Genomic DNA, 26543 nt, shown 5'->3' on the forward strand with positions numbered 1-26543 from the left:
CAGCAGCAAATGCATACATCTTCACCTTCCCCGTGTAACAACACAACAGAACACGAAGAGGAAAAATAGGCAGGAGCCCTGTAACTTTGCTGTACAAAGCTCATACCAGTTTCTAACTTTACTGTAGGTGAACAGTTAATTTCACTGAACTTAAGGGAGATAAGACCATTGACCTTAAGTGGGCAGGACTTCTTCCCAAAAAGTACACATCAGGCCCACCAGGACGGTCTGTGATAATACCAATGTGTATTAGCAGAAAACACTGTCATCCCAGCACTTAATTCACTTATAAGTAAATCATTACATAGAATTAGAAAAAAATGAAATACTTACTTGGTCCAAGACCTATGGAAAAGGCAGCAACATAAACAAGCAGGCTGGCCAGCGAGAGCCATTTCAGGACAACGGGAACCTCCCCACTTTCTGTGTGAGACCCCATCATGCTTTTGCCTTCTGCCAGGGTAGTCCTGTTCAGTTCTCCTGTCCTGGCGACATAAGGGTTTCTGTGTGTGTCGAAGGAGAGTCTTTCTGGTGAAGCCATACCAGCAAAGAGGTCCTTGAGACTCCCATTGGTGACACCAGTGAGGTTTCCTGGTCTCTGGAGATAGGAATCCTCCAGAGACTGGCTTCTACAGACATTCGTGAAGTTCACGTGTATGTTATGGTTCACTAAGCCCATAGTGACCAGTGATACTGCCATAACAGAAGAGCCAATACACAGAAAAGTTTTACTTCCCACTTGATCCACAAAAAACGTAGCTGGGACTGTGCTGACCACTTTAACCACTCCAACTCCAGTAGAAGCCAAACTGGCAGCTTCATTGCTCTGGAACCCAACTGACTTCAAAACAGTTGATGCATAAAATAAAATGTTGGGTTGCCCAGTTGTTTGCACAAAAAAGACTAATGTGAGCCCCACCAACATTCGGGCCCTCATGTTGTTCTTTGAACGAAACAGGTCCAAGAAACTATACTGATGTTCGTCTTTCAGGGAAGACTTGATCAAAGTGAGTTCTTTAGTAGCATCTGAAGTTTCTCGTAGTCTCTCCAGTATTTTCCTTGCAGCTTCATCATTATTTTTCATGACAAGAAACCGAGGACTTGGTGGAAGAAAATACATGGCAATAGCCTGCAAGGCACCTAGTGGAATCACAAGGCCAAACATATACTTCCAGCCGTGAGATACGCTGGCAAATGCGTAGTTTGAAATATAGGCAAAGAGAATGCCTATCACAATCATGAGTTCATTCAATGATACGAGAAGGCCTCTTCTGTGCTGTGGGGCAATCTCAGCAATATATACACATGTCGCGATTGATGATAATGATATGGAAATACCTATGGCAATCCGTCCCACAATAAGTATCCCATATGATTCATAGGGCAGTAAAATCAGACTTCCCAACACAAGTAAAGAAGATGCAATAATTATTGCAAACCTCCTTCCAAATCGGTCAATCAGGAATCCACCAGTAAGGGATGCAAATAAGGCACCAAAAAGAAGGGAACTTACAACAATTTCCTGCTCTTTGCAAGAGAGTGCTAATATGCTGCTCATCTGAAGAAGTGCTCCAGAGATAAGGCCTAACTCATAACCCATCAGAAGTCCACTTACAGCAGCAATGGCAGAAGATAGAAATGTAAATGTTCCACAGCCTGAAATAAGAGAGAAAAAGAAATTAATAGTGTGATTTCTGCAACATTCTGACAACCAGTAAGAAGTTTTTTTGGTATACCAGTCCTAAAAATGTTTCATTACTTTTAGGCAGAAGTTAGGTACGTACAAACCCAGCAGCAGTGGCTATATACAATGCTGTTTTTGAAAAGAATATATATATATATATAATTAGTAGTATTAGTATTATTAATAACTATTATAATTATTAGTATGTATATATGTAAATTATATATATATATAATATTTAGTTCATGTAATTACATGTCATAATAATTAATGCTTTTAGGTTCCTCATCTTCCTAAACAAAAGTCAATAAGATTTTGGTTGGGCCCTAAATGATCAAATCTTCTGCTTCAGAACATTATTGCAAAAGGCAACATTGACAGTGTAACCTTCTGGTAAGAAAGCAATTTTTGCCTTGAGGCATTCTCAGGGTTTTTCATGTAATGAGTTGAGGGACTCTTGTCCACCCAACCAGTCTACTATGGGCAATGAAAGCAATAATTTTCCAGCCAAATTTCTTCTACCTTGATTTCAATCAGTAGTATGATAACCCCTCACCACTTACTAATTCCTTTGCTTCATCTGAAGATGCCATGATGGCTGCTGTTACCAGTGATTTATTTTTCTTTGCCATATGAAAACCTATGCACTGACAAACAGGCTGATCCAGACAGCCAAGATATTTGAGGGAAACAAATCTTTGAGGTACAAATTTCTGAACTATCTGGGCTTTGCTCATCACTAATCTCAGATTTTTTGGAATATCAGGATCAGATATTTTGCATAGTTTAGGTCAGCCACAATGTCAGGAATAAAAAACAGATGGTGAAAACCTAAACCAAATGGAGATTATATGTCTTTGAACGTCCACTTTAAAATAAACTCATTTTATGCAACTATGATTCATTGTTTATTGTTACAAGATAGATTTAACTGATCCTGCTCTACTAACTGTGAAGCCTTTTGCACCCTAAACTTTGAGGAATATTTTAGTTTGTTATTGTTGGTCTTGTTCATTCTCCCAGTGTGATTTTCCTCTCACCATGATGTTGGCTGCGGCACAGCTAGGAAAAGAGTAAACTGACTTCTGATTTCCTGCTTAGCTGGAGAGATAGCATGTGTCTGAGGAGAGGTAGCTTTTGCAGCATAACAGAGTCCATATTTCAGTCAATTCTCCTGCAGCAAGTACTTTCCAGCTTGGCTGGAAAGTGGTATACGGCCCAATAGAAAATTAGGCAGAGACTGTTTATTTTTAGCTTATTTTTCTAAGGCATTAAGGCTCTCTGATCACGCTGACTGCCTGAAAGTACCTTGTCAGTAACTTTTGAGCACATTGGCGAGGATCGGTCCCATTTAAGAGAGGATATTACATTTCTGAAGAAAATCAGGCGAGGGGAGGCGGAGAGCGGCCTAGCAGGATATCTGTAGTACTACAACAAACAATGCCAGAGCCCAGGCCCCGACCCTGGAAGGGGGCCATGTATCCAGCTGCATTGTTGGCATGGTCTCTGGCATGATTTTGCCCCATGCCACCTCAAGCTCTGCTGACAATTCCCGGACACAGCCTGGCTGGTGGCACGAGGCCACCATCGCACCCCGCAGCCAGCCCACAGGAGGCCAGGTTATTTCAGAGGGTAGCAGAGCTTAGCTGTGTGGGCATAAGCCGTGCCTCCAGGGCCAGGGGATATATGTAAGCCCATTAAAGATGGGTATTGCCTATCAGCTCTCCTGCTTGGTCCTCGGTTTGCTCTCTTTTAGTCAGGCAGCAGCCCTGTGTTATTGAGCACCCTCAGTATGCCTCAGCCCTCACTGCCCCTGCGCTAGGCTGGTGGGCAAGCCGCAGATGGCAAGAAAGCTGTGAAAGACACAGGGTTGTGTATGTGCATGAACATGGTACTTGTTTTAAACAGAGGTTAGTACGTGGGTTATGGCAAGGTACGCATGCAATATTTGTTTTATCATTGCAAAAACTAATTCTCCCTCCCCTTTCTATTTTTGACATGCCTGCTTGCTGTGTATCACTAGCTCTGGAAAATGTACCCTTCCAATAAACCCTGACCAAAAATCAAGGCTGATGATACAACACTGTCATATTACTTTTATTACAGTTCTCTGCCCAGACTACTGTTCTGTGTTGATACCAGTGCTTGCTTAGATAGCCCCGTACTTTCATCATTGACCCATTTAACCTAAGATTTTGGATTAATCTGTATATTATGAAGCCAAAAGAGACCATTGTAGTCATCTGGTCTGATACTCATGAACAGCACAACATAACCCTTTGGACACATTTAAATGTCTTTTTATTTGAAATAGGTCATTAAAAATATTAAGCTCTGATTTAGAAAATGCTAGTGGTTGAAAACCAATGACTTTAAATCGTACATTGTCCCAATGGCTAATTGCTTTTATTTCAAATTATCTATAATTTATTTCTAGACCTAATTTCTGCATCTTTGACTTCCAGCCATCAGATCTCACTCTCCATTTTCCTGCATGTAGCTTTGTTCACTGAGTACAAAATTATAGCCTGTCATCAAGTCATCGCACAGATGTCTCCTGGTTAAGCTACTTAGCCTGTGAGTCTTTACAAGTTTACCAGTCCCTTAAGTATTCAAAGCTCTGTTCTCTGAACTCTCTCCAGATTATCAATTTTAATAAATTGGGAACTGGACTCAGTGCTGCTGTAGTGGTTGCACAGTGCCAAATGGGAGTTTCCAATTCTTGTCCTGCTCCTGGTGGAGATTTTGCTCTGTACCGATCAAATGATTGTCAGAGCAGTGTACAGGAGCTACAAGTTACTCTCCAGGACAACCCATTTCTTCTATGACCAAGTTCTTTCCAAGGCACTCAGTGTGTTTTCTTTGGGTATGGCCTAACCTTTTACATCCTAACCAGGAATGAAAATTACTTTTCATTTGGCTGTGTTAAAACACATAGGCGTGTTCAAGTTCCCTAACTGAGAGAAAGGCAGCATCTCTAGATTTTTTCTGTAACCATTTGCAAAAAAAAGGCACTTCTAGGTATTTGAAATGGGTCAGATGCCTATTTCTCTCCATTGACTATAAAAGGAGTCTGTGTTGCTTGCTCAGATGCAGATGTCTAAAGTTAGCTGAGAGGAACCCCAGACATGACATTCGCTTGCAGTCAACAGGCCAAGCCATCCTAAGTTCATTCAACCAGTAATATATCTCATTTATTAATCACATTTATTAATCACCCTTACCACCCACAAATCTTTTAGGTAACTGAGAAAAATGTTAAGTAACAGAGGGACGAAAACTGAGTTTAAGGATCTCCAGCAGAAACACAGCAGCCTGGGCAGTGTCTCCTATTTATACTCTGAGCTCTGTGTCCTGCACAGCTTTTAATTCTTTAAATGTGCAACCGCCAGTTTGGTATGGTTCCAGTTTCTTACTCAAAATGACAGTGCCAATTCAAATATCTTAAAGTAGTCTGCCACCAGCACTGTTCTTTACAACCCAGACTCTCCTCTCTCCAACCCATGGTCCTCAGAGCAATGCAACGGAGGTGATTATTTATTTGTAATCAGAGAGGCTGTGCAAGCTGGAGATGGAGTTGGATACCTGGAATTTGCTAGGGAAGCACTCAAGGACATATACACTTTTTGCATCTCCAAGTGCAGCAGCTTGACAAATGTCTTCATGTTTTTTACTGGATCAGCTGATACCCATGTTGATCTGCTGGTGGCACATGCCCACAGTGGTATAGAAGTAGCTGCGGGCTGTATCTAAAGTGGACCCCTGAGTGGAAAGCAGGTTCTGATGTAATACAGAGGGAGACAGATTTTCTTCCTGCAATGGTGGCAACAGACTCAGCAGCTAACTTGTCATTCCCAGGCATTATTCTGCTGAGAAACACTCTTATATCATTAGGAGGTTTTGCTGTAACTGATGTACCTGGGACCTGCCAGCTCAAAACTGCCTGCTAAGATAAGCCTTGAGAACTCTGCTCAGTTTTACTTTGTGGTCTTCCTCCAGACAAAGTTCTCTTTGACTTCAGCATATGTTTTGCTTTACAATTCAAGATAAAGCATGCTGCAGTAGTTGTACTCAGAGTCCTTTTAAGTGTCATTTTTAATGATGTTGCTGGCAGTTCTTATGCATTAAAAAAAAAAAAAGAAAGTTTCCTAAAATGTATATTCCTCTTATTTTTATGAGATGCCTGCAAAATACATGGCAGTGTGCAGCCCAGGGGAACAAACTATTTTAATGATGGCTTCCAGAGAAATTTCTCCTTCTGCCTGCAACAAACCCCATGGCTAACGAGTGCATGGCTGGTATGTGACAAGTGATTGGAAAGTCTATTATTTAGTTTCTCCATGTAAACAAAATGGTTTTTCATAACTGTTACTCAGGTCAAAAGCAGCACGACTTGGCAAACAAACTTATCTTCAAGAACATTTGCTGGAAATGTTTATTCTTTGTTCCTGAAAAGGAGAGCAAGAGCAGTTGCAGTATAGCAGTGTACTGCTGATGGGACTGGATGGGGCCAAGCTAGTAAGGGTATGCTCCTTTCTACTTATTTTCAAGAATGTATTTGGGAAAATGCAGCCTTTCTGAAGGTGAAATACTTGGTCTGCACATAAGCTTCATGGGCATTACGGATAAATGATCTGCGCCAGGAAAATTTGCAAGCAGTTCAAGCTGGGAAACAATGCTCTTTCCCCCTTTCATGGGCAGAAGAGCTGTGAGAGGTGTCTGCTCTTTTCAAATCCTCATGACAGCACGGTGCTCCACATCAGTCCAGATACTAGGGTTTCTTTGGTGCAGTTTTCCCTTCCCTTCTTTCAAGAGAACGTGAAATATGTATATAGAAAAACGTACTGGATTGGAGCAGGGGGATATTACTTCTTTATGTAATCTGTGCAAATGCATCTATTTTACTAGGAGGGGAATTCACAATCTCTTCCTACATGGTGCCTTCTTCTGTTGACTTCAATGTAATTTGAGGTGAGAAATTTCTCAAGTTAGGATGGAAGGACATTGTCTTTCAGGAAGAGAGATTATGATTTTTTAGTCCTTGGAGATTCTTTGATATATTTAGATATTTGGAAGGTGAAATCAAGCTCTGTCAATCCTTGGTTAATAAGCACAGGTGAGAAAATAATGATGAGTTGGGTTCATTGCATAGATTTGAATCTACAACATAGATGATTATCCCATTTTCAAAATAGCTCTTTGACAAACATGACTCCTGCCATCCAAGTATGAAAGGCCAACTCAAAGCAAATATTTTGTAAATTGAGTTAAAAAAAGGCAGAAAGAAACTAATGCATCACACATTCTCATGCATCTAAATTCCTGCAATGTGGGAGGTATTGTGTACTTTATGTACCATAAGTCTGATTAATGTATTGTGTAATATTGAGATTTCATGAATAAAAATGTCCTGGAATTGATGGAAAGATAGGGCAATGCAGAGCCTGGGCAGACCCAGCCAGGCCATCTCTCCACCTCTCAGCGCTCTGCCGTGCATTTTCATTATGTCAACAGGCAGCCTGGCCCGTCATTATATTAAATGGTTTCTAGGCTTTGTTTTGTTATTTTGCAGTAAGAATCAACAACTTCTTTTAATTCCTAGCAATGTGATTATGAATTTCTCAGGTTACGCTTATTTCTGAGGGTAAGGCCAAGTGTGTAACTTGCACATACTCTTCTAATCTTAGCTCTCGCACTGCAGTCGCTTTGCTGCCTATTTATTGTAACTGCCGTGCTTCCCTTTGATAACGCCATCCTGTAGCAATCTGCATTGCTCCCCCATACCCTTAGGTAACGTTAAATGCGTCTGCACACCAACTGCTTTTCTGTTCTTCATTAACCTCTGCTTCCTCTGCTCCCAGGTGTCAGCAGATGTTTCTGGACTGATCATTACTGCACTCGGACAAAGGATTTGTGCCTGTGCTATCTGAGCATGCACTGGTTAGTCAGTTCATTCATTTTTACGTGAACAAAACTTGCTCAGGACATCATAGTCATTTCTGGCTTGCAACAGTGCTTTCCTGTTTGGGCACAGCTATCTTGTGGGTGAGAAACGTCACATTTGTGTGTCATTTTCATTTCATCTTATTGCCAGTAGAAAGGACGCGAGATGCAAAACCACACTGTAAATTAAAAATGCTGGCTGGGGGTGACAGCAAAGGTGAAGAGATATGAAATCTAGCTTCAGCACTCAAAAATCATTTCAGAAGAAATTCAGCAGTTGATTTCTCTGTGTGTCAGCACAGAAACCCTGCTCCCTCATGAAATGCTAGAGTAGAAGAGACAGCAGGGAGTCCCTGTCCCCCCACCCCAAAAATTGCCCCAGCATGAGCAGGTGTCCTGCTCACGTGGCTTCCTTGGATTTCAGTCCCTAGGGCTGAATCGAGCACACAAGGGTTGGAGGACCTCTCTTATCCCAGGTGTGGTGGGTTCTCTGTTCAGGTGACTGATCCGCATGAAGGAAAGGATTTACACCGCGGACAACCCGTGTACGAAAGGTGGGCCTTGAGGGAAGGGTATCACATCTGCCTTGACGCAAGACTAAAGCTGACGTTCCCCTCCTCGCTCACGCTTTCCCCTCTCGCTCTGTGGGAAACCGAGGCAGTGCATATGCCCGGAGTCCCCGGGTAGCGCTGCGTGGTTTTCCCACATCCCCGCCAGCTGCTCCCTGCTGTTCGGCAGCAGCCAGCCCCTGGCCCCACCACCTTACCTGCTGCAGCTGGCAGCTGGCGGAGGTGCCCGCTACCTCTGCCACCCTCCTCATCCTCCCCTGCTCCCATCTTCTGGCACTGCTGGCCCAGGTCCTCCACGCTCTGCCCGGGTACCATCGCCGCTCCCGTGCCCTGCTTCGCACCTTGGCCACGGGTCCCTCAGAGCGCAGCCCTCTTGCCCCGGCCGGCCAGGGCAGCCCGGCTTATATTCCTCATGGCAACAAGTTGCTGAAGCTGGCTGAAACCAAATGCGAACCGCAAAGTGGTTTGTGAACAACTTTGTTGCTATTTCAGAAGGCTTTGCCCTTTCCAGTGACACAGGCTGTTGCTATTCTTGGGAGCCTATTGCAGGCGAGGGGAGGGCCGTCTGTCGGAAGTATTGCCCTTGCCTTTAACAAATAGTTGGAGACATCAGACGTTCAGGCACAGCTCGGTGCACATTCCTTACCCACGAGCTTCAGGGATCTCCCTCTAGCTCCTCTCCCTAATGCTCACGCACACGTTTTTTTAATAGGGAAGGCACACGGGGTGGGGGGCTTTGGAGCGTTTGCTGTGACAGCTAAAGTTCGGGCACTGAACGCACACACGCGGTGTCACTTCATTCTCGTGAGTCACGAGCAAGTTGTGCTGAGACTTAGCAGTGAGGAATGAAAGCCGTGTCGGTCCTCTGCACTCTGGGAAGGTAGGAGTCAGGACGTTTTCATGGCATAGATGTGCATGCTATTTTATAAGCAAACAAAAAGGCAAGCCACCCTCTCTCCTGTAACAATCATCTGCGGAAAAACTGAGATGGTCTCAGTTATATAGAGTCGAAGGCTTGGTTTTGAGAGCTGCTGGAGGCTGCTCCGTCCCTAACAGCTTAAGTGGAAGCAGTGGCCAGGGGTGGACCACACCAGCAGAGAAGGCAACAGCACGGGCCAGAGAGCTGCCTACGGGGCTGCCTGCCCCATCCTGCTCCTGCCCCTGCTCCCACTCCTGCTCCTGCAGCCGGTGCAGGAGCCTCTGGGTGCTCTCAGCAGACTCACTGGCCTCAGTGAGGCGAGTTGTCCAAGTCAACGCAGGTGGGAATCACTGTTGTATAATTTGGCAGCACTGCAGGCTCCTTATTTGTTCTCTTTCTTTCACGTTTTGCTGTTTGGTTTGGTTGTTTTGTTTTAATACACTAATGCCTGCTGATAGCATGGGAGGTGGGAAGTTGGTAGCTTTCGCAATATTTCCAGGAAGTCCTAAACATTTTTTCCTGAAGTAGAGCAGACATGATATGCAATTTATCAGTGTTTGCTTAACAAGAAAATGTGACAAAAGATGCTGTTACTTCCCCATCTGACAGCTACGTTCCTGTCAGCTTCAGACACTGGAGCAGTGGGGACGCTGCAGGAATACCAGTCCCAGCGGGTTTGGTTTTGGCAGCACCTTTGGTTTAGGGATAAGTGAGTCAGGCTAGCTCTGCTCTCATGTGTGACATATTTTCCATGTAGAATACCTACCCGTCAGATGGTACGGGATGCTTTCCAGGCTAGTAACAATTTCTTGCCGCTTCCGGAGAGATGTTGCTTCATCATCTGCTACATGCAAACAATCATTGTCAACTTTAAAGAAAGCATTATGATGTCTGGGAGTAAATGAGGGGCTGTCTAGGCTGGGGAAGGAGAGGAAGTATTTCCAAAGATTAAACCCACCTGTGACAAGAGTCCTCTGTTACAAAGCGACGTGTAACCAACCTCCTCATATAACCCACAGTTCTGCTTAAGCACCCCCTCTCTGGAAACTCAGTTAACTCCAGATCTACACAGTTGTTCCCACTTCCCAAATATCTTTATGTGCAATGGTCCTGGAGAGGTCAGAGAACTGCCATGTCCAGGCACTTGCCCTCGGAGAATGCTCTCCAAGGAGGATGCCTACTGGTCCCGTGCGTGATTCCCACTGCCTACTGAGGACTCAGGAGAAGAGAGGTCAGCTGAGTGTTGAGTTTAACGGCAGGTTCAGCTTCACAGAGCAGGGATGAGAGGCTCGCTGGCTCTCAGGGAGGTCTGGCAGAACGAAGGGAGGAATGCCTGGTGGGATGTGAGGCATCCTGAACAGCCTGAACTGATGACAGACTTTCCCCACCTCATGCTGTCTTAACGCAGGGGTTACTCAGGTATTCTCAAATGTTAAGTTTGTGCTTGTGAACTTACACAAGCTTCCATGTAAACAATATGTTCCATCCTTAGGTAATCAGATATCTGAGAATTGACTCCTTAGTTTTGCTATTATTTTTTGCCATCTACTTAACGGTGGGCTGCTTTGCTGGAAATTGGGACTGCTGTGTGAAATTATTAAGACGAGCTTGCAGCACGGCATCTGTAGGACTAGAAGTATCTATCACTCCTTCTCACATCTGTGAAGGACTACAGCCTCTCTGTCCTCTCACTCCCCCCTCATTCCACCCAGAAATGGTCCTGCAAACCCGTATCAAGACTGCCTGTGCGTGTGTCTCCACTCCCTTCACAGTTGTAGAGTGTCCTTCAGCTGTGAGCTGAATCAGTTTCAACAGCTAGAAGCTATTACTAATTTTGACAGAAGTGAGAGGTGTAATGTGACTGCAGCCTTCTAAATGTTCAAAACCTCCCCTCTAAATGTAGTCCTCCAGCTAAATATACTGGTTATGTACGGCTGCTAGCACCTATATACTTTGGAAGAACTTAAAAGCTTGTCAAGAGCTTTTAAGAGCATCAAGAGCTGCATCTTTCCTGTCACCAAGAAGCATACTTGTCATCCTGAGCTGAGGAAACTTTAAGTAGTGAACATTAACTAAATACACCAGTGAATTCCAATATATTTTTTTTAATGCCATGGGGAAAATAAAAACTAAAAACATGTTTTAGACAAACAGTGAGATTCCTTTCAACTCTGTTTCAGCCTGGAGTTCGGTGCTATTTACATCCCCCTCAGAAGCTAGAGCCTTGCCCATTTCCCCTGCCTAGCTTTCCCTTTATTTCACGGTGCTTGTGCCAGCTGCTGCACAGCAATGGTAGAGCTTCGCCCCAGTGGTAACTTCAGGAGGCAGCCAGCTCCCACGCGTGGTCAAGAAGACAGTACAGGGCATGGGCCATAATGGCCAGACAAAAAAGAAGGAAGGCACTGAGGGGGTTGGCAGCACTGAAAGGGTGGAGGACTCTGCAGGCAGCTTGAGCCTGGCTGCCCAAGGCAGTGCTGAGCTGCCCCTACACCAAGGAGCCTCCTGGGCTTTGACCTGCTCCCTCAGCTGCACCTGGTGCCAAACACACTGTGTTAGGAACATAAATGCTTCCCCACATAAGGGAAAAACTTACCCAGTGAGAGGAAATGTGAAGTATTTTATGCTAAGATCTGCTGGTTGGCGTGGAATTGACAGGAGGGATTTTTTTGCGGTGTTATTGGTAGCCAGCTGATAGTGGAGAGCCACAGCTCAGCAGGTGCCGGCATCTGGTTTCACGGTTGTGGCTGGAAAGCTGAGGCGTTAATGTTTTTGATGTTTACTGGCGTCCAAGAAAAGGGACTGTAAAAAGGCTGGTTGAGGCCAGTGAAAGCAGACGGAGGGAAAGCAAATAGCTTGTGCTAGTCCTGAAGCCAAGGCAATTGCACAGGGATTTCATTGGACACAGCAAAGGTGAAACACTCACAGGTAGTCCCCAGTGTCCTCGACCCAAAGCCCTGTGCTCCTCTGTTTTCTAGCAGAAATGAACAAGCTAACAACCAAACAGAAGTCCAGTACAACAGCCACAGAAACAGAGTAAGGCAGCAGGGGTGCTGCCAGAGGATTTGCAAAGTGGGAAAGCGTTGACACCACTCTCCCTCTCCCTGCTGCGTGGGCAAGGAGACCTGCTGACATCAGGAGCGGGGAACGCTCCAGAAAAAAATGCCAGACACCAGGAGAGGCGGACAACAACACTCCAAGCAGTATAAGCAGCTGTTCCACAACTGTGCAATTTGAGGCTAGGCAGAGGGTCATGCCGTTCAGGAGAAAGAAGAGTGGAAAAGATAAAACAGCCAAAAACAGGAGAGGGTCAGGAGAGGAGCCAGTATTGTAACAGTGACATGAGATTCCTCTGTTTTGTCCAAGTGCAGTTGGCAAGAAATCATCTTTTCTGACATTTTCCCAATTCCTTGCTTTCAAAACTGACTGAAGAGTTTATAAGTAGAAGCATGATAAGGCTGGGAAAAAAAAGATAACATTCCCATTTAAATTGCTGAATAATCTGCCTGGAAAATCTGTGAGGCTGGGGTGTGCATTTTTTTCTAAATTCTTTGGTACTGATTTGTATTTGTCTGTGTTTCCAGTGATTTAATACCTCAAATTTGGGATGGTGGAGAGACGGGAAAGTCAGCATTATGCCAATAGGAATGCATCAGGATCTGAAGGGCTTTCTGAATCAGTTTTCTCGGGCCATTTTTATGCAAGGTTGAAGAAGATAATGAAATTCTCCCAATTCATTTCTTCTAAAATGTGGAAATAAAGATTTGGAGTGAAACTATGGACGGCATTGCTTGATACATCAGCTGAAGTTAAGTTTCCTGAATCTGTTTGCAAATGAGGTTCATAAGGTAGCCAGCATGCGACAACATGAGGGAGGCTGAGAGGAAGACAGGAGGAAAAAGGCATGGACAGAAAAGCAGGAAACAGAGAAAAAAAAAATATATATATATATATAATTTATTCCAGAATAATAGTACCAAACTAAAAAAGCACTAGTGGCCTTTCCCATTAGCGTTGACGCATTGACACCCACACGCAAGGGGGAAAAAGTGCCAAAATTCCAGTCACAGAGAAACAGAAAATAGATTAAAAAGACAGAGAAAGCTATCTTCAGAAAATGAAATTAACCAATCCTTAAGGAGCTGTGAATATAGAAACTGTTGTTACTGTTACATGGTAAATGAATTGCAATTCAGAGTTGGCTGTGCAAAAACCTTTTGATAAATATAAGATGAATTTCATAAATGCAGTACTTAGGTTATGTAATTTGCCTCATTTTGCAAATGAATAACTCTAAATATATCAATAAATAGATAGTGCCAAGTAAATAAATGAATTAAATAGTCTGATGATGTACAACAAATTCATGTCAGAACTGAGAACGCAAGTTTTCTTCATTTCGAGTCCTGTTTTACTTACCAAGTCATTCTCTTTGTGTTTAGTTCTTACTCTTTGAGAGGCAGTGATTTATACCAATGTATTTTTATCTGACTTTAGAAAAGTCTTTCAGAAAAGTTCTTGACCCTTTTTGATAGCACAAATAATAGACAGAGTCCAGAGCTTACTTCACTTCACAGCTCCCTCCAGTGCCTGAAGAACACCTGACTCACTGCACAACTATTTATTCCTGCTGCTCTTCTGTTAGCATTGTCTTTAAAAAGGCTCTTTAAAAGTGCAACATGGCCAGGGCCAGCAACTTTTAGAATTATGTTTTGGCAAAAAATTAGACTGAAATTATGAGTGGGAGGTTGGAAAGTACAATACAAAATGAAATGAGCTGAGAAAATGAAATAAAAATTGTATTTTACTTCATATTTTTACTTTCATGTCAGTGTAGCCTTTCCACCAGACAAAAGGAAAGGTCTGGTAACTTCTGGGTAACCTGAAGAGCCACATGTAGTAGTTGCTGAATAACATCTGCGGTTTGCAATCACACCCTGTTCTTTCCTATATGCTTCAAATATTTCACATGTACCAATTTTTTAATAAAGCATAGAAACATCAGCTCCACACATTTGAAAGAAAGTGGCCCATCTGAAATAACCTCAAGATAAATGAATGTCAGAAAGTTTTGAAAAAAATGCCCCTACAAATGTGATCCAGTTCATTACCTTGTGGGAAATGGCAAAGCAGTTTCTCTACCTGAACTGAAAATTTTAACGTCTTGATTCCTTTCTTGCCTGCTTTTGATATAATCTTCTGGAATCAGCATAGGAAAAAAAAATAGGCAGTATGAAACAGCAAGAGATGTATCAGAGTTACCTTTCAAATGTCTTTATGAACACCCAGCACAATGCTTCGTGTGCTCAGGGTGCTTTCAGCCAGCTACCTCTTTGGCAGAGGCTGAACTCCAGATTGGCCTCAGGGGACGCATTTCAGAAATAGTACAGGGGAAGGTCAGAGCCAGGGCCAGGACCAGGGCCAGGACCAGGACCAGGACCAGGACCAGGACCAGGACTAGGGCCAGGACCAGGGCCAGGACCAGGACCAGGACTAGGGCCAGGACCAGGGAGAGGGCCAGGACCAGGGCCGGGACCCACCTGGTGCAGCGCCTGCCTGTCTGCAGCCCCATGGCAAGGATTGGGCCTGTGTGGGAAAGATAACATCTCCTGACTGAAGTCAGGCGGCTTTTAGGAATTTCAAAGCAAGGTACCCCAGAATGGAAGCCCTTTACATCACTGCTCTGTGGGAAAAGGGTGTTGCTGCTTCCTCATGTGATGAATTGTTAAAAATGTGTAACATGTTGTTCCCTTTGCCTGTTGTTCTGGTTAAGGAAAGGGATGCGGAGTGCTAAGAAAAATGTGAGCCACTACAAGGTATTTTTGGTTGCTGGGAAACATTTTCTCCCGCATGGAATATGTCAGTCACACAGGAAATGCAGTCATTTTCATGGTTTTAATTATTTCCACTGAGAAAGTGTTGTATTTTCTCCTGAAAATCTTGTTGTTGCAAAAATAAACAACTAAATGTCATTAACGCTGTGCTTCAACGTCTTGCTGTTTTTTAACCACAATTGGCAACCTGGAAGGAGCTTTACAGGCGCTCATTAATACCAAATGTCAGGGTAAAGCTTTCCAAAGCCCATTGAAATGCTCAGACCATCGTAGGCAGATGGGGAATAAGACCAGCCTCCAACACGCTTTGCCAGGAGGTGTCAGTGCTTTGGAGGAGGCAAGTTATCTCCCTACCCTCCAGGGTATCTCCCTTACCACACAAAAAGAAAAAATAGCTTTGCCAGCTCTTATGGACACGTCGCTGCTGAAGGAGGTTGCTGTGGGGTTTGCTCTCAGCATCCCCACCCACAGCAGGAGAAATTGAGAGCTCCACAGATGGGGCAACAGCTCTGGTATCTGCCCAGACGACAAACCAGGGGCCGCTGAGAAGGACCTGAAGGTTTCTGCCTCAGGATCCACCTCTGCATTTGCACCCACCAAAATCCAGTATTTCAGTGCCGGTGGGAGAAACAACCGCCTGGCAGGGCTTTGGCAGGGTGGCACCAGGGAGGTTTCCTGCCCCGGCTGTCCAGCCCCTCTGCCTGGTACGCACTTGGCTGGCGGAGGGGTCAGGGAGGAGCGGAGATACTGTGTGCTCGCTTCTCACTTGGAAGAAGAAAAAGAAGATTTATCTCAGTCACTGTGAGGAGGATCAAGGGCCAGCTGCCCAGCTCCGTGACCCTCTCGGACACCCGCAGGCCCAGTGAGCAGGTGCCTGCCGCCCACCTTCCCGCAGCACCGGGCTGGTTGCGGCCTGCTGCGGCTGGGAGCCAGCGGCAACTGCTCAGGAGCTCGTGCTTTATTTGCTTTTCTAAAAGCCACAGATAGGTATTGCCTCTGGGGCAGCTGATTTAGTGTTCTCCAGAGTAGGTGCAAGATCTCTCCAGAGAATATCACAGTAATTGTCCCTTTGCTTTACCAGCGTGACTTTTACAAATGTCCCTTCATCCCAGGCACTGGGGCTGGCTCCCTCCCCGCCACGAGCCTGGCAGCAGGCACCATAGCCGCTGGGCCAAAGGGCCTGTGTGAAACGAGACGTCAGCACCACAACCTCTCCACAGGCTGAAGAAGTCCTGTTGCAACCATTTGGCTTCTCCTTGGCTTGGGCTGCTGGCCTGTGAGCAACCTCATCCAAAAGGCACCCCTCTCCCTTCCTTCTCATTCAGATTCAGACTCCGTGCTGCTAAATTTGGCTTAAAGCTCCCTGTTTCAGATCAGTCACTGGGATTCATTGTTTAAAATCCCATGGAAAAAATACACATTGGCAAAGACCAGCATGCTGTCAGCAGTACAGCATGTGCCCTGCACAAAATGCATGGTGCCTTCAGGAGCCACGCGAGGCACAAGAAAGCTTTTGTGCGTGCAGAGTCAATAGGTGGGGTTACCTGACTCAGCTGAAGGTTATTTTCTCATCACAAAAAGCAATCAGAAAACAGCACAGCACCAGGGTGGCTGCTAACTTGCAGCTGCCTCTATAAAAGCAAGGGAATCTGCAAGGGTATTCCTGACTTTTTTTTTTTATTATTATTTTTATTTTTAGGAAAGCCAAGGGTTCCATTTCCTTCTCCAGCCTCATCACAGAGCAATCACACCAATCTCACTGACATTTGTGGAAGCTGGTGAGAAGTTTTGGCATTCTTCTCTTCACATTTTCCCCTGCCAGGCAAGTAGCTTTGAGCATTTCCCTCATGCTCTACTTCATTCTCTAAAACCTTTCCTTTCCTAGGTAAATGCACTGCCCAAAATAAAAGTTTCTTCTTCCACATCTGTGACTCTCCTGAATTGCACCTGGTCTTTCTGCATGAGGTGTCTGTTCTCTCCTGATGAACAGCTCTGAAATTTCAGTTGTGCTTCAGTGAACACCCCTTCACACCCCCCACATACGCACACTCAAGCTTTCTGCCTCTCAGTTCTCTCTGCCTTCTCTCTCAGCCCACTCAAGAGGCAAAGCAGCTACAGAAGGGAGGAGGGAAACTTAGACCTTCATTTTACTCCTGAAGAAAGTCCCTACTCAGCTGCAGGACATCTGACTTTTAAACATCACTCTCTGTGGTTTAGGGTTTTTGGTGACTAACAACATATTGAGAGGTGTATATCTATAGTTATAATTGTTGTTTTGGACTCCTTGCAAGCTCTAAAAGGGGCCTGGTCTAAAACTGTTGGACACATGCCACTGAAATCAGAAGCAACATGTTAAAGCACCTAATTCCTCAAGTCTTATAATTATCACATCTATGCAACCCACCCTTTCAGTGGTAAAATCTTGAGAGCCTGAGTTTGTTCAGCTTCATTCATAGAAACTCAAAAATTAAGAATATGAACATAAAGAACTCAGCATTTTTTTTATTTTTTATAAGCCATGTTCTCTAGGTCAGCCTTTTGATTTTAACTTTCAAAAAGGTGTAAGAAGTGTTTAACATTTTATCTTCAGTTTGACTATACATGACACTAAAATTGAGGATAAGCAAACTTATAGCTAGAAGAGATTTAATCCTTCAGGATTATGGTTGCAGGGTACTCAGAACTGTTCAGACCTTGCACCACTGATGTGGCCGGGACAGAGTTGGGCATGTGCCCCAGAGACAGTGCTCAGGCATCACACCTTTGTAACACTCTCATGACAGTCCACTTATCAATTTGCCAGTAAGAAAGGAGGGCCTGAGCATGGCCTGAAACCACTTCACTCAGTCAAAATCCTCCCTGCCAAGTGACATGCATGCTAGTGTTACAGCTGCAGCAGTGCACAGAGCTGCAGCAGTGTCACCCTGAGCTGATCTCCAACATGTATCTCTTAAGCTGCTAAGAGGCATTGGGAGCTCAGGACAAGAGCTACCTTCACCATCAAAGTCTTTGTCAGATCTGGCTTTGTCTCAGATAGCTGGTGAGAAAAAGCGAGTGGTATTTGGAGGCAGTTTCCTGGAGAAAAAGCAGTTGAGCTACACTGTACTGTTTTGCACTGCATGGTAACTGCAGCTGGCCAGGTGCAATGCATGAGCTTGCAGGTGGTATTAACCGGGCTCTACTTTAGCTGAAGAGACTGCACAGGCTCTCAGATTTGCCATGGCTGCTTTCAGAGACCTCCTGCATCATTCCATCCCTCCGCTTCATCCCTGAGTGACTATGGGTCAAACAGAGGTTTGATAGCTGTAGGCTGCTGTGAGGTTCTGAAAGGAGACATCTCTGGGTGGCCCCAGACACAGATGTGGCTCCTGCCCAGGCTGCACAGCCCTGTGCACCCTGTCTCCTGCCCTGGGAGATGGGGAACATGGAAAGCAATCTTACGGCCGCCTCAGCAACAGTTGTGTTGTGCCCCTCTTTGACCCCCTTCAACTGTGCAGGAGAAGGAAGCAAATATCTGTTGAGGCTGAGTCTCCTGATGTCAAGACAGGTCCCTCTCAATGAATCTTATATTTGTGTTCTTTACATTTAAGTACTGCGTAGGTTTATTTCATGCACAAGGACACCTAGAAAGACTGTTATAAAAGGCGGTTATGCAGAAGTGGGGAAAACCCAAGGACAGAGACTATTCATGCCTCTGTAACTCAGCTCTTTTGTGTATATGTACAATACATTGTTTAATACCATTATTGCATACAGTTTCTTTCACACGCCCTCACCTTTTTCAGTACATAGAGCAGATAACATTTAGCTAATAATCATTTGGTGGTCTGTGTTACATCAGAGCTCAGACTGCAAAACCACTGAGCTTGCTGCTGCCCTTATAACGTACAGTGTTATTCAGTATTTTGATTTTGTTTTGTTCCAGTCTGTGGTTCAAAGCTTGTAAATGGAGATAAGCCATCACGATGATATGGTTAACTTCTTCCCTATAAAATCCTAGATGGTACTGTAATATATGTAAAAAATTCAAAAGCCTGAATTAACCTATCTTCAAAGCATGCTAATAAGATGAGTAGATAGCATTATCTCTGTGTTGGGGAACTGAGATATATTATTCAGAGTTCAAAAATATCTCTTAAATTCAAGTGCCCAGTCTGAGAAACCTAAGATCTACCCTTGTCATTTAGCATTAAACAAGTCTTAATACACACAAAGGCAGTTTCCACTGACTTTGTTTGCACCTGGGAGTCTTGAACAAAGCTGAAAATAAAGTTTCAGGATCCCAGCTCATGAAAAGTGAAAAGATAAGTCTGACAGCATCCTCTGTAGGCCATCTAGTCCATCTTCCTGCCTTAAGAAAAGGTCAGCTATATCAGTCTTCCCTGGATATCTCTCTAGTTAAATTGTTCCTGTCTAACCTGTTCTTAAAAATCCCTAAAAACAGAGATTTCACGGTCTACTCAGGCAGGTCATTTCCAGTGCCTAATTATGCTCCTTGTTAGGCTGATGTTTAGATTGTGCTATAGCTAGTCCATCTTTTATCTTTATGTCCACAGGGGACACGAAGAACTGCATGTTCCTCTGCTCTTCGAAGACACTATCTGCTGCTGGCCCCTGGAGTCCTTGCTGGCTCACACTTCTCTTTGGGGAACGCTGCCCAGAGCTGGACACAAAACGCCAGCTGGGGCCTCAGGGGTGCTGAGTAAGGCAGAAAGATTTCTTCACGCCTCTTATGTGTTGCTTTTCTGTTTATATGTCCCAGATGTGATCCTCACATTTCTTTCAACAGTGCCAGTGTTACTGCTCATGAATAACTTGGGGTACACTACTACCCCTCATTCCTTATCTGCAGAACTATTATCCAGCCCATCAAGTCCCATTTTGTAAATTTGTAATCAGTTATTCTTACTTAAATGTAAACTTTTGCAGTCCTCCTAACTGAATTATTTCCCACTTTCTTTTCAACTCACTACACTAACTTTACTCCTGCCCTTCCACATGCCTGCAGCTACTCTCCCAGCCGTGTTGTTTGTCGTCTCCCACACAAATTTAATATGCACATCCCTAATGACATAAGTGGTGGAACAGAAAGCAGAAAAGAGAAGCAGATTCAGGAAAGACCATTTTGGAAGCAACAGCAGATTTTTGTCCATTCTGACAATGTTTTGTTGGTATTTCTTCAAATAGAGTTCCTACTGTAATTATTATCTGTGCATTTAAGAAAGAGACATCTACAAACATGCAAACTCCCTCAGAAAGCCTGGCATAAATGACTTCGCCAGCATCGCATTGCAACTCCGTGCTGCAGGCTGGGGCTGGAGGTTGCCTTTTATCTACCTCCAGGCTGCGACATTTCTTTGGCCCTGTCTGTGGGGCAGCAGGACGGGGGCAGCTCTCCCCTCCTAACAGGGACAAGGGCAAGGTCCAGCCTCCAAACACCAGGAGCTGAGAAGGGAGGATGCATGCATTTGCTGAGGACAGCACCTTGAAAGACTTCAGCTTTTAAGCTCTAGCATGCCTGTACACGTCTGAAGTCCTTATTTAAACAAACCTAGGCAGGTTTTTGCAGGAACAGGAAAACATACATTCTTGATACAAAGGTTACCCTTGCTAATTTTCAAGCCATTGGTAGGAGGCAGAATGGGGGAGGAGGACGTGCCAGTAATGCTTTTGCAAGTAAATATATTTTCTATCATTGGCAAAATCAGATTATTTTTTTCCTAGCATTGTTTGTGGAGAGAACACTGTTTACACTGAGATTTGCCGCAAGCAGATCTTAAATGCAGTGGACCTACTGCTCACAAGGCTGTGGCTGAGCAGGGTTTTCAAAGCCACGACAAAGAGAGGCCAGGGGCTGCAGAGGTCGGGTGCTGCACCAGGCTGCCGCTCTGTCCGGGAAACATCAAAAAGACCCGGGCAGGCTACCAGGGAGCCTAGGACAGGATGCTCAGCCAGAGAAGGAAAGAGCAGGAACTGACAGTCAGTGCTCAAAAGGCCTCAAAAAAACAAGGCATAGCTGTAGAGTTACAGCCCAATTACATTTGTTATAGCCATGGGCAGCTACTGAGATTGCCTCGTGTACTTATGAATGGAGGGAAAAAGGCAGTCCCTAATCCCTGTCTCTCCTGCTAAGTATGTTAACCAGGTTGTCATGTATTTAGTCATCAGAAACCCTGCCCACAGCCAGCTGCAGAGTGGGTACTTGCAGCAGCTGTCCCCACAGGACATTTTTTTTTTTTCTCCAACCAAATCTGTTTAAATTTAGTAAACTGGCAAGATCCAGGAAGCAAAGCACCTAGCACCAAAAATTGGGCAGCTGTATTAATACAAAGTGCCACTTGATGTGCCTCAGCTGAAGGTCTGTCTGAGAGAAACCCCGAGTTCTCCACCCTCTGGCCATAGGGAAGAACAACAACGGCAAACACGGGGATTCAGATGTTTTGAAGGAATCATCCACTACGGGTTCCTTTCTTTTATCCACACTTCACGGTTAGATGTGCTATATAAATGTCGCGTACCTCCGTTGTCTTAATAATGAGATTATAATTTTCATGCTAACATGCATCCACAGGGACCGTGAGCTCCCAGAAGCAGGTTTCACAGTGTTGGTTTGTGTTTCTTGAGTACAGTCAAGCAAAATAAGTTTCCATTTTATGGGATTCAGATTAATACAGCTTGAAAGAAAAAAAAAATCCATTGCTTTTAATGGGGATTTTTTGGATCTGTCTTAAAAGAACAAAAGATGTCCATTTTTATTCCACTAGATGTCACCAGCACAATATTTTTATAAAGACGACTGTGGGAAAGCAGAACTATTCCAGTTCAAGAAGTTCACTTAAGACTTACCGGAATGATGACTTTGGTCAACTAATCATTCTGGAATAACTGGTCATACCAAACCGCTTTGGAAAAAAAAATTCACACTGATTTCTATTTTGGAAGATGAGTATTTTTTCTGGGGGAAAGAATAAAAGTCAAAAACAAAACCTTTAAAGTCATCACTTTAAGGCTGAGAAAGTTGGAGTTATTTAGCCTGGAGAAGAGAAGGCTCCTGGGAGACCTTATAGCAGCCTTCTAGTACCTAAAGGGGGCCTAGAGGAAAGCTGGTGAGAGACTGTCAGGGAGTGTTGTGATAAGGCAAGGGGTAACTAAAAGAGAGGAGATCTAGATTAGATACTGTAGGGTGGTGAGGCCCTGGCACAGGTTGCCCAGAAAAGCCGTGGATGCCCCATCCCTGGAGGTGTTCAAGGCCAGGCTGGATGGGGCTTTTGGCAACCTGGTCTGGTGGGAGGTGTCCCTGCCCGTGGCATGGGGGTTGGAACTGAATGGTCTTTAAGGTCCCTTCCAACCCAAACCATTCTGTGGTTCTAATTCTGTAACAGTGTTCATATCATAAAGGATAACTTAGAAAGCTGGATCACACCAAAAAAAAAAAAAAAAGTACACACTGAGCATTTATTTTGAAGTAGCTAGGCCACAATTAAAAAGTGAAATATCCACTAATAAGAAAGCAAATCAAAATAAGGATTTGAATTTAGATTCTTCATCCCTTTTTCCCTGCTGTCAGCTTAGTAAATGAGGACCAGAGAGGATGTTTTGTGGCAAGATCCATTAACACAGATTTGGGATTAGCTCTATAGCCACTTTGAAGTCTGTAACAGTTTTTGGTAGGCTGGCAGATGCCCCTGCCTGCAGTGCCTCTGCTATATCCTAAGGGCAGCAGTGTGGGGATGCAGGCTGTGACTGCAGCAACAGCTTAAACCCTTAGGGACACGCTCAGTCAGGCACCGCTTTCCCTGTAGTGCCCTTTCACTGGGGCTTGGAGGCTGTGCTCAGCTAGTCACATCCTAATTGCTGGTGGCATTGCAGGTGGCTAACATCAAATTTACTGTGGTACGCTATGCAACACACAGGCAATCAGAGCCAGGGGTGGCAGCAGCGGTTGCTAAATCAGCTCCATGTCCCCAGCACATCTAGTGACAGGAGCATCCCAAAGGGAGCACCGAAACTGCCTTTCCCCTACAGCAGTCTGAGGCCTCCCCCAGCTCCCTTCCTGCAGCACCACAGCGATGTTACAGCCCACTTTTCTTCCCCTGGGGCTGCACTGTGCAGTTATCTCTCTCTGTGTCGCAACAGTGTCAGGTTCAAGCCTTATTAAACCCTTTATCTCAAGGTCTTAGCACGGCCTTGCCTTGACATCTCATCCTATAATAGGACTAGGCCATTACTCAGAGCCAAAGGCTATGTATATTGGTTCAGTTGCTCGAAGGCTGTATTTTTCCATGAATAATGAAATTTCAGGCCTCTGCGTGCTTTTCCAGAGGGGAGCAAGGCCACCGCACATCCTGCTGCTCCAGGAGATAAGGGCACACAATAGCCCGCAGCCCTGCTGCATGGCCCCGGGCACACCACGGGGAGCTCCACCTTTGCTGCCGGACCAGGTCAGGGGCCAGGCAACAGGAAACAAAACGAGTCTCTTCCCAGAAAGTCATCCATTGCTCGTGAATCACCTGATATCAATGGTAAATGCAGCTGCCAAACTTTGTACAGCTCCAAGCTTTGCACATGAGGAGTGGCTTGCATAAACCGTTTAATTTCACACGCATCTTTGCAGATATTTCCCTCCTCCGTGTTCTGCCCCCAACTCTTTGAAAACCCTAACCCCATTTTTCTTTCTATTCTTTAGTCCGTTTTGGGGTCTACCCACTTTCCCAACTTCATCTACCCTATGGCTGTGCTCCACCAAGGAGGTCAGGAGACAAGGGGCCATCTGCTTGCCTGAATCTAGGGCCCACTACAGCCCCTGTAGCTACTGAGCAATTCAGTTTCTGCCTGGAAGAGAGCAGCGAGAGGTGTCAGGTAGCAAGTGAGTCATGATGCCACACCAAATGTGCTGACTACATTGCCTCTGAGTAAGCTGTTTGCCAAAAAGTAACAAATCTCACTCCTTGCAATGTCCAACTGTGAGGAGAACGTGGCAGCGAGCTAGAGAAGGTGGCTACAAGACTTCCAAACATTTCTGGTAGCAAGCAATGGGTTCAGTCATCAGGGACAGCAAAATCCCCCACATGCTTAGCTGGGCCAGTCACATTTGGGATGGCTCAAACAGAAATTGAAGCAGACTCTTCCCAGTGCTCCGCTATGCACCACATTTTCAGAAGGAACAGCTAAGCCACTGTATATGTGAATAATTTTATTCTTCACAGCAGTTGACAGGTATCAGTTACCTTCGCTCTGTGGCAGCTAGCACCTCTCAGCAGCGGTATCACTGCAATGAAGTCTATGTAGTTTAGGAAGAACCTGATAACGAGCACGATGCTCCTCCAGTTCTCCTCTCAGTCCTTGCCAGCATCATTTTTGCTCTTGTTCAGAGGCCAAAAAAACAGTGTATGTGGCTTAAGTAAGACTCTGGGATGGAGAAAAATTGGCCTTTCCCTAAACTGTGTATGTTCACCCTCTTGGTAATTGTTTTTGCTCACCTTTAGCTGCTTGCCTATAAATCACAAGTGGCATGGAGAGGGTGAGCAGGGAGCAATCACTCACTGTTGCCTTGATACAGTAATTTTAAGGTCATCAACAGGAGAGACAGAAGGGAGATCCGGGCACAGACAGAGTCTGTGGCCGTAGCCAAGCACCCATGCCATCCTCCCATGGCAAGAAGACATAGCCTGTGGTGTGTGACCTGACACCCATTTTCCTTGTGAATCGGCAAAGAAGGTGAGAAGTCTGTTGCAGGCAGAAGGTATGATGACAGGCCAGGGAAATGTACTTGGTCAATACTTCATCTAGTGAGCCGGAATATAAACAGTAGTGAAGAACACTGTTCACGCGTGTTGTTTCTGCATAGGCTCACTACTGAAGTGAGCACCCCATGTCCCCTGTGGGTTTGCTGAGCCTAGACTGAAAGCCAGGCTGTCACGCCTTGCTTGCTGCTGCAGTCAGAGTTAACTAGGATAAGCACTGATCAAGCTAGTGATGATCCTGCAGCGAAATTTAATGTAGATTGCCAAACCCAGCTCAGAAACAGAACACGTATTTGACCAGCCATGCAGCCTGGCAGCAGCCCCCTGCGAAGAGCTGGGGATGTTCCCATCAGCTTTTTCAGGGAGAGCAGCCTGCAGGTACCTTAAATCTAGCTCAAGGATGCCTGTGCACTCATGCAGTCACGTCAGCTGCAGAGCACACATCCTCCCAGGGTCAGGCTCAAATTAGGGGTTAGGAAATAGGATTTTTTACTTCTAAAACGTAACACCACGCCTCCTCCTAAATTAATAGCTGGTAGTTTTGTCACGTGGCTTTGCATGAATCCACAAGGTAAGAGCTTCTTATATCAATTACCTGGAGTGGAGAAAAGCTGTCCAGTTTTGCAGCTCTGAGCATGGTTGAGGTAAAAAGGCTGAAGACAAAAGTACTATGCTCAGAGTGAGAAAATATCAGAGTACACCTCTGCTAATTTCAAAATGCACCTGCAATCAGTGTTTGGTGTTCATTTGATGTTTTTTTTTTTTGTTTACTTGTTGGGTGTTTTTGTTTGGTTTGGTTTGGTTTGGTTTTGTGTCTACAAAATCTCTTTTATTCTACTATGAGCATAAATTAATTTATCACATAAATCATTACGGAGATGTCATTAATGGGCTTAGATTTGGGAAAATCAGTATTTATTTAATATAATTCAATAGTTTATATAATCTATTTAATAATTTAATAATTTATTTAATCATAAAATGTGTGTTTAAAAGAAATGGATTTAAAATTATTTTCTGATGAAGAATTTATAGTGTGAAAAAAACTATAATCCTCACTCTGAAATATATTTGCAAGCTGAAACTATACGCAAAGCAAGGATGGAGCAAGCTTTGCATTTGATGTAATCAGGTAGCTTCTGAAGTGACTCTTCAGTTTAGGAACTGTCCTTTTCCAGCTGCCTTTTCAGAGTGCAGTTTACAGTAATAAATCAAAAACAAGGCACACTGTACACAGCTAAGCTTCTTGGAAATACCACTTTTGCACTCACAAGATTCTTAACGTCCTTTTTATATCCTGATCATGTAATCCATGTATTTTTGTCTTTAGCCACTGAGTAATTTAGCATTAGCGCCTCACTGTATTTAGGGCTGTTGCAAAAGACTCCCGATCTATGGCAAACGTAAGAGGAGACTCTGAACCTGTAAAGACAGATATTCTAAATTTAGGAAGGATAATGGAAAGCATTGTGCTTAAAGCTAAAAACAAAAACAGACAGCATCGTGGGAAGAGATTACTGTCAATCTAGTTTGCTCTTTAGCGGGGCTTGCCTATTAAGTAGTAATAAACATGATGACCAAATTTTGCTTTCAGTTTTAACTATGTGAACCCAGGTAAGCTCTGATGACTCATTGGAGTCACTGTAATTTATGTGAGTGTAAATAACTGAAGATTTTTTCCCTTTTTTTTTTTTTGGCCAATCTTACCCTTTTTGAAAAATGGCTATTTTAACAATGACTGAAAAAAAGTTTGCAGTCTTTCAAATAGGAATAAATTCCTGTTTTGATTTAGAGTCTCCAGGACAAATGTGGAACATAATGATTCTGCAGTGTGTATCTTCTGAGTCTGTAAAA

The 26543-nt window shown here is 44.3% G+C and overlaps 1 protein-coding gene across 1 annotated transcript in view; it reads right to left on the reverse strand.

Moving 5' to 3' along the window:
* SLC2A12 (solute carrier family 2 member 12) overlaps nt 1-8750 on the reverse strand; it is a 28967-nt gene extending 20217 nt beyond the window's left edge. The window contains exons 1-2 of the mRNA XM_083827735.1: nt 8394-8750; nt 334-1656 (exon numbers count right to left, since the gene is read on the reverse strand). Coding sequence (XP_083683861.1) covers nt 334-1656; nt 8394-8511 — 1441 coding nt within the window. The 5' untranslated portion in view covers nt 8512-8750. The remainder of the gene's footprint in view (nt 1-333; nt 1657-8393) is intronic.
* Between the last annotated feature and the right edge of the window lie 17793 nt (nt 8751-26543).

The sequence above is a fragment of the Anser anser genome (genome assembly GCF_964211835.1).
Source record: "Anser anser genome assembly, chromosome: 3".
Lineage (NCBI taxonomy): Eukaryota > Metazoa > Chordata > Aves > Anseriformes > Anatidae > Anser > Anser anser.